Source organism: Lepisma saccharinum, chromosome 22, assembly GCF_977018435.1.
Source record: "Lepisma saccharinum chromosome 22, izLepSacc3.1, whole genome shotgun sequence".
Lineage (NCBI taxonomy): Eukaryota > Metazoa > Arthropoda > Insecta > Zygentoma > Lepismatidae > Lepisma > Lepisma saccharinum.
In genome coordinates, this window is record NC_139250.1 from 7847731 (window position 1) to 7857115 (window position 9385).

General features: G+C 35.5%; 1 protein-coding gene across 1 annotated transcript in view; it reads left to right on the forward strand.

The window, feature by feature from the left end:
- LOC146004661 (knirps-related protein-like) overlaps window positions 1-4754 on the forward strand; it is a 35723-nt gene extending 30969 nt beyond the window's left edge. Inside the window, exon 4 of the mRNA XM_083143574.1 lies at window positions 1257-4754. Within this exon, the coding sequence (XP_082999700.1) occupies window positions 1257-2225 (969 nt within the window). The 3' untranslated portion in view covers window positions 2226-4754. The remainder of the gene's footprint in view (window positions 1-1256) is intronic.
- The last annotated feature ends 4631 nt before the right edge of the window (window positions 4755-9385 follow it).

Here is a 9385-nt window from a genome sequence, read left to right on the forward strand (position 1 = left end):
GTCCATATGGCAGCAGCATCTCCTTGAGAAGGAGTGAGAGTTTGCATCTTCGCCCAGCATCCGAAAGAGGAGTCCCCCTTTTCTTATCGCGTTTCCGTGGTCGCTTTGGAGGATTGGTGGTGGGGGGGAGTAATAAAAAGGTCCGAAGCGAGCACAGGAGATTTCTCTTTTTGTCAATAAGACCTGACGGAGGGGGGGGGGGGAGAAAAAGATGAACATCGCTTACTTTCACCTCTTTCGGGAAGTCTATTAAACGCTTCGAGAATAAGACCTCATCTCCTCAACTTCTGCTTCTTGCCTTTCACCCAAGCACAATATATAATGCCGAATTTGCATACGGAGGATCTTTTGTTAAGAAACGGTGACGGTTTGCAAGGCGTTATGGTGGATTTGTACTACACCAGAATAGGACACAGCAGTCGAATTGAATACCATGTCTTGTGCAATTGTACCATGAGTGAATCAGCAAAAGACAGCTTATATCACAGATTTCATCGTGTCGACCTCCGTGGCGGAGTGGTTAGCACAGTCCGCTACGACGCCAGTCCCTTCATCAATTTCATATCATCACTCATCCTCATAAAAATACAATCTAAAAATGTATGATCGTACTATAAAAATATGAGGAAGAAACATAATGTATATTTGAACATTGAAATATCGAAATACAGTGGGAAAGATTTAAAAAGAAAAAAATAAGGAAATCTGAAAGGCAATTCACACGTTCTAATGCACCGTTTGTAACAGGGGCAATACTTATTGTAACACTTAAGTGACAAAAGTAAATTGATACCTGCAAAATATACATTGGTTTGATTGTTATTGCACAATTGATAAATTATGTGTATATAGTTATTATGTTACCGTAAAATACTGACCAATTGTTGTAGCATATACAGAGCATCAAAGGCGAACAACTTTTATTAAAACCGTTTGTTTCACTGAGGCCACGTTTGAACTCTATAAGTCCTGGCATAAAGTACACTTCTTTAGTATATATGCTACACGCAAGGCTATTGACTGTTGTCACTGATATTTATTTTTTTCTGTCGTATGTTGTTGTGCCATAGTAAACTCCAAAATTAATTTATTCAAATATGTTTGCATCGTTTTGCATAATGTGAAAGAAAAACTAAAAATACTGCTAAACACATGTGTGCAGTTTATAAATGTCCGCACATATTTATAAAGCTTTCACAATGATTCAACTTCCCTCTGAATGTTAACAACCTTCTTTCATTGCTTTTTCTTTGCAGTCATTCTTTGGTCGGTCATACAACAACCTGTCTTCCATATCGGAGTGCAAGAACAATGGACAGTGCGTCATCAACAAGAAGAACAGGACGTCGTGCAAGGCCTGTCGCCTTCGCAAGTGTCTCATGGTGGGGATGTCCAAGAGCGGGTCCCGCTACGGGAGGAGATCCAACTGGTTCAAGATACACTGCCTCCTCCAGGAGCAGGCGAACATGGACCCGACTTTCCAGAACAAGGCGGCGGCGGGTATGCTTTCCCCGGACCCCGGAAGGGACGCTCGTCTGCTGTCCCAGGGACTATTGCGCCACTCCAAAGACGACGCTGACGAGTATAAGAACTCGACGTCGCCTTCTGTCAGCTCTCCAGAGTCCCACAACTCCGACTCCTCTGTGGAGGTAAGTGATAGTCGCCTGGCTCTAGGCGCTGGTGCGATACACCGCGGACTATTGCCGAAGCCGAACGGGTCAATACCGGGCATGGGTCAGCTCTGCGACCCCAAGGACTTCTTCATGCCTTTGCCCTTCGCGTCGCTGTCCTCCCTAGCGCCGGTCATCCCGCCCGCTTTCCTCCCTTCGGCGTTCTCTCCTCAGAAATTCCTCTTTCCGACACCCGCGAGTTATCTCTATCCCCCTAAAACCAACGACCTCTACAGCAAACGCTTTTATCTGGACGCTATACTCCAATCCCAAAAGGCACCCAGGGAATCCCCTCCTAAGAGCGCGTTCAGCCGGGAAAGTCCCGAACTTCACGCCGAAGAAGAAGAAGAGGAAGTCGAGGACGATCAAGACAACCCAATAGACCTTTCAATGAAAAGGATGAAGTTCTCGAACGAAGTGAAGCAAGAACTAGATGAAAAGGAGGATAACAGTGAAGTGAAAAGAGAGCATAAGTGTTGTGACGACAATGATAGTGCAATAAAAAACATTCAGGAGAGAGAAGGAACGCCTTTGGACCTAACGACGAAAACTTGAAGCGAAACCTTAAAGACTCAGCCACAGGTGTTCAACTGCATTAGCAATGTTCAGTATCTTAAATTGGGGAATTATGATTTAGTTAATATACCAAAAAAAATAGTGAGTTTCACAGTGCAACTCTATTATCGTAGCTCTACAGTAAGTCTTCATAGTGAAGAAAGACAACCCATACGAGGTTCAGTGATACTTATAACGAACTGCAAAGCAGACTGTAGTATTTACAACTTCTAAGGAAGTAAAAGCAAAATTGTGATGCTAGGGGTTATTAGAAGAGCTTTCATGTATTGTTAGTGTGCTCTGAGTAAAATATTCTTTCACTTTTTCCCTGTTTTCGTCAACCGCAACGAAAGCAATGTTCAAATCAGGGCATATGTGAATAAAAGGGGTTTGATGTGTATTACACGTTTAAGGATGGGAGAAAACTGTTACAAGTACAAAGTTTCAATTGTTCACGGTAGCGGAAATGACGAGACAAGTGTAGTGGAAATTGCAGAAGTTTATTGTACAGTGGGATCCATGAGTATTACGGTGCAAATTGTCCATCACCATGTTCGTGCACTTTATTTGACCCAATAAGAGCTTCAAGAATTAAAAGAAAACTCAAAGCAAGCTGTTGACAACTTCTGCACCAGCATACATAAAATCCATCGCTTAAAAACACACAAGATGCAAGACCCGGTGGAGGCACATAGTGGTTCGGATCCCACTTTAAACTGTAGGTCCAGTCCCGATTAGCCTTACTGTGCACAAAGTGGACTTAAAACACTAAATCAAACCAAACCAAACATAGCATGCAAGAGAAAAAATAATGAAAGTATTCATGGACAATTTGCACGGTAATACTCATGGATCCCACTGTACGTTAGAGTGGTATCGACATCCCAGAAAGTATACAGAATTTGAAATTACTTCAAACATAAACAATAGTTTGTTTTCACTGATCACATTTAAATAATTATAAACATATTCAAATATTTAGCGAAATATTTCTGGATTGGCTCTGATTTATGCTGCTTTACCAATTGGTAATACTGTTTCTTTACAATTTTCTACATTTTCTTACAATCAGAACTCTTTTGGTATAGTAGATTACATAGATAATAGAAATAGGCAAATTGCCCATCACTATATTAAACGACTTTATTGAACAGAATGTTAAGTTCAATAGATAAAAGGAAAATGTCACTGAGGAAAATAACAACAATGTCTAGAACAGAATTAATATCCCATTACTTAAAAACACAGACACGATGCAAAACAAAAGTGAGTGAAAATAATGATGGACAATTTGCCTAACATGAGAAAATAAATTAGATTCTAATTAGCAATAAAGAAAAGTTGTGATTTTCAAGTTAAAATTATGGTAAAGATAATGGAAAAGTAACATAACACACATATGTCACCGTATTGTGTAAAATTTAGACCTTGTAGAGTAATGATCAAGCATTATTTGAACGTAAGTCCATCATTTTATGTTCTGTGGTAGAATTTTCTACATTGAACATCTGAGAACTACACACGCATGACAGTCATTTCCGCTACTGTTAGTTAGAATTTGCTAGTCGTCATCGGTTTGTTTTCAACATATGTTGAGTGGAAATTGTTATGATATAACTAACTCCCCCACATTATATAATAAAGACAGCGGTTTACGAAGCAGAAATTCAGAAATCTCTGCTGGTCTGGGGTTTCTTGTTCTACGTATGGCCAGTATTTATGTGTTGCAAACACCAGACTATATTTTTCTAACTTATTATTTTCATTTCGAATGTATAGAGTTAATTGTTACTTTTGTGATTCCATGAACATTTCTGAATTTGTTAAAGAGTTTTAAGTAACTGAAAGTACTGTAGATAGAAGACATGGTTTCATTTTCTGATAAATGCAGTGAATCATTGAAGTGAATTTCAAATTGGTGTTCTTCTCAATAAGACAAGAAGGTAGCTACAGTTCCACATATAAAAGTAGGTGATAAATACATATCTTGTACTTGAAAAACTCAGTAAACCTGTAAATAATTTTGAGTACTGTGGTAAATTTGCTTGACCATTTTCAATTAGTTCAAATTCAAGACAAAAAACTGTAAATTATCAAATTGTTCTCAAGTCGCAAAACATTCTTCAAAGGTTAGCATATAAGTATTTCAAGAACTGTAGCAGCAGATATAATTCATTCATATGACCCGATGTAAGCCTTACTTTTGTACAAAGCTACTAGAAATATTTTTCTAGTGTTTTCATGTTTCTGAAAATGAAATTCAGGTATTTTTATTATTATTATTATTATTGATTGTGGGACCAAGGCCAGTTGGACCGAAATTGTTCCTATAAACTTAAGGAGACACTCCCATCGATTTAAGTGTTACAATTCTCATGTATCTCACTGATGTTCTTGAGAGAAAAGGAACAAATACTATTGGCTACTGTACTTCCAATAAAGGAAGTGTTATACTTCATTTTTCTTTTACATTTCTGTGTTGAAACATACCATGTACGAAAAATGTATAATAAAATCGATTTGGATAGACTTGTTTTCATAAAGAAATTACTTGTTGGCCTATATCTAATTTTTTTCGCTTGTGCATTGTTAGTATTGTAGAACTAGGTATTTCAATTATACTAGTATTAAGAACCAATTCATATTAAAACTCATCACATGGATTTAATTTCATGTTGAACAAATATATAAAAAAATTGAGTTTAATTGCATCATGTTTGTATCGTACATCAAAGTGTAAAACTATAATTGTTTATGAAAACTGCATTCTATACACACATATTGTACGTTCGTGATTGCCTCGTTAGTTACATAAATAGTTTAGAATAATGAATAATATTACCTACTTCCTTACACTACATATGTAATAGTGTGATTTAATTTTGTTATCTATGACAGAAACTCAAATACGAAAAGCATCCTCGTCTAAAGCATACAAAATAAAATTAGTGAACGCATCATGGTATATGATTTTTGCGTTAATCGATTGCAATCGTAAATAATCATTGTCAGTTTTGGTGCATATTTACTATGTAAATGTGTATTGCCAGAAATGACGTTGCAATTAATTGTACCAAGTTTGCACATTCGAAAAAAACTATATTTATTTCTTAACAAATTGCAAATTGGTTACGCATGGAAAATATAATAATTTGTATGTTCATTGATATATTCCGTGATGTCCTATATGTACAGTGGGATCCATGAGTATTACCGTGCAAATTGTCCATCACCATGTTCATGCACTTTATTTGACCCAATAAGAGCTTCAAGAATTAAAAGAAAACTCAAAACAAGCTGTTAACAACTTCTGCACCAGCATACATAAAAATCCATGGCTTAAAAACACATAGGATGTAAGAGAACATTAATGAAAATAGTCATGGACAATTTGCACGGTAATACTCATGGATCCCACTGTACGAAAATCTGAACAGGGCGAGGATATGTACTAGCCTGTAAAGTGTAACTTTAGCTTAGTTTGTCTAAAAGAGCGTTTCCTTATTTAAACGGTCCACCAATGTATATTTCACAGTACATCCTCATGTGCAGTATGTATGTAAAAAAAACGTATAACAAATTCTGGTGTACACATATTGACAACGTAAACAAGTTCCCATTAGTAATTACTTTATTAAGATGCACATTGCCTTTACGTAGCGTAAGTCTGTTTACAAACAAAAAAATACATTTGAATGGCTTATTGCACAAAGGGACCTGAGTCACATTTTTGAGGTATCGGAGTCACAACTTTTTCATCTCCTCTGTCTCTAGCAGCATACTGCAGGAGGGCGCATTGAGGGTTGCAAAATTAACTATTCATTATGCTAAAAATTTGAGCCAACAACAGCACATTTCTTTCTTACACTCTCAATATTATACGATTTTTCTTGTTTTTCTCAGAATTGTGCAAAAGTGACTCAGGTCCCTTTCTGCAATAAGCCATTCATTTCTGATTGGACACTGAGAATGTATCAGAAGAAAGACTATAGAATCAATCAATTTACAGCATAGTTATAGCTAAAAAATTTGAATTTTTTCGAGAATATTCGTACGACCTAAATAACATTGAAACAACCCAAATGTTTAAACCTTAATTTCACTTTTTATGTGTGGATGTGCTACAGTATATTTATCACATTTAGGTAGCAGATGACTTCAGTTTTCGCACTGAAATAAATAAAAAGAATGTCTTAAGTTGCAAGCAGCTTAGACCCGGCCTGTGATGCTCTACTGTTACCCCCCTCTCCCAAGATAAATTACATAAATTGGTGTCAATAAATGTAAATACAATAAAGTTATATCGTTTTAAAGTAAATTCAATACACATCAGAAAAAAAGAATTTATCAGTAGATATTAGTGCAAAAGACAAAAGAAAAACACTATATATTTTATATAATTGAAATAAAAATGTCTGAAATAAGGAAATAATTATACTTCATTCGCTGTAGTATTTGCTATTATAAATTGACATCTGCTCATAGATTAAAACATTCAATTCCTCTCGTCTGTGATTGAAACAGACACAACTGCATACAAAATTACTTTTATTATCTTACATTACCATTTTCTATTATGTTATTTTGAATCTATCTTTGTAGTATACAAGGAATTTTCAACGTCCTTGAGAACATATTCATGGTTGACTCAACGGCTCAATGAAAAAGTACTGGTGAAGATAATATTAAATTTTCAGTGAGATTTTAGTATTTTTCATTGCGATGGATGGACAAGAATGTCACATGCTCCTCAAGGAATATTATGTAAGTAATATACACCAGAACAAAGGTTATATTGACAATCCTATTTGAGGATATTTGATACAAGTGGAATTCTTTATATATCTTGCTGTAGTACATGAAATGCGTGTTTCTGTGAATTCACAAATAAACTAAATTTTACTTTGTGGTTGAAAAAGGGGATGGTATACCAATCAAGGAAGGCGCTGATTGGTAATGTGGACTGCCACATTTTCTCTCACCGATAGAAAAAATAATTATCGCGATCGGTATTATAATAATTTATTGTTCATCAATGACAGACAATGGCGATTTTAAAAAAATAAAACAAGTTTCACGATATTTCCAAAAATTAATTGCAGTTATTTATAGGTTTTACAGAAAATTTATTTTAACTGCTCTACTGATTGACGAATATTATATACCTGTTTTATACATGATTTAAATATAATGTAATCATAGTTTTTACTATTTACAGTATTCATTATACGAATACTGTAAATATAGATTACAGTATTCATTATTTTTCTATACAAGGAAAAGCTTTTAAAAAGATAAATAAAAATTTAAAAGAAATAAAATTAAACTAAAATCAATACAGTTTGTAAACGTGGACACATACCATTGATTAACCATTAATCAGTATTCATTATATCTCTTTACTAATACAATAAAAGATGAAAAAAACAACTGAAAAATTAAATATTTGTGTGAAATATATGAATAAGGATGAGGTGACAGGTTAGTAGAAAGGGTTACATAATTTAGAACTGCATAATTTGTATTCATGTCCACATATTATTGCACGAATGGGAGAGGAAAGAAGAGTACAGGATTCTTGTTGGGAAACCTGATGGTAAGAGACCTGTAGGAAGACCAAGGCAAATATGGAGGGATAACGTTGAGATGGACCTAAAGGAAATCGGTAAGGATGGAAAAGATTGGATTGATCTTGCCCAGGATAGGGACAGATGGAAAGCTTGTGTTGCTGCAGCCATAAACCTTCGGGTTTAAGAATGCTAGAGAGTTTAGCATAGCGAATAATTTAGTTAGTTAATACATAATTTTGTGGTTGCCATTTAATTTGCAAATTGCCAGTGCTGCCTACTGGACGTCGATGGTACTGAGCCAGGCTACGAATCGGCGACCACCGAGTTACCAGACAGAAGCTGATCAAAGGAAACCGTTTCCTCACAGTTAACGGCGAGGAAAATATGATAATCGGAGCAATGAGCCTTCCTGAAATCCTCATACCGGACCACCATGGAAGGGGAACGAATAAACGATCTGTTATTTCTGTTAATTATGCATGATAAGCCCCGCGAAATTGTTTGCCAAATACGACCGACCCGGCTCAACGCTCAAAGGCCTCTTAGACCAGAGGTTCAGCTCAAGTTTCTCTCAGTCCGTCGTTACCTTCGTCAAAGAAACGGCATTACAGAGTCGGAACCTATATTTTGGGCTCATTTACAACAAGAACGTTCTTCTTAATTGGTACCAACCATGTCATCAGTGATTTAATCTTCTCAACAACCCCCCCCCCCTCCACATCTTTCCCTCCTCACTTGCTCCATCGTAAACTTATAGGCTCAAGGGGATTTAGGAAAAAAGTGTTTCTGTCGCCTTTTTTTCCGCTACTCTTTTTTTTTTATCAGCGGCAATGCCTGTTTGAAATGCGAGCACGGATACCAACCTCATAACAATTGCGCTAAGTTGTTGGATACAAATACGATCTGATCAAGAATTGTTGGATATTTTCCTGAACACATACTTCGCCAAAAAGTTATGCAAATCTTCCGACTGTAGCAACAAATTTAGAACATATTTGGCCAATTAGTACTGACATTTTTCTGGTTGTAACAAGAAATTAACAATACATATTTGGTGAAAATTTTCTGGTTGTAACAACGAATTCAAAACCCATATTTGGCCAAGTAGTGATGAAAAATTTCTGATTGTAACAAGTAATTAAACACACATATTTGGTGAAAAGTTTCTGGTTGTAACAAAAAAATTAAAAACACGTATTTGGTGAAAATTTTCTGATTGTAACAAGAAATTAAAAACACATATTTGGCCAAGTAGTGATGAAAAATTTCTGATTAATTAAAAACACATATTTGGTGAAAAGTTTCTGGTTGTAACAAAAAAATTAAAAACACGTATTTGGTGAAAATTTTCTGATTGTAAAAAGAAATTAAAAACACATATTTGGCCAAGTAGTGATGAAAAATTTCTGATTGTAACAAGTAATTAAAAACACATATTTGGTGAAAAGTTTCTGGTTGTAACAAAAAAATTAAAAACATGTATTTGGTGAAAATTTTCTGATTGTAACAAGAAATTAAAAACACATATTTGGCCAAGTAGTGATGAAAAATTTCTGATTGTAACAAATAATTAAAAACACGTATATTGTG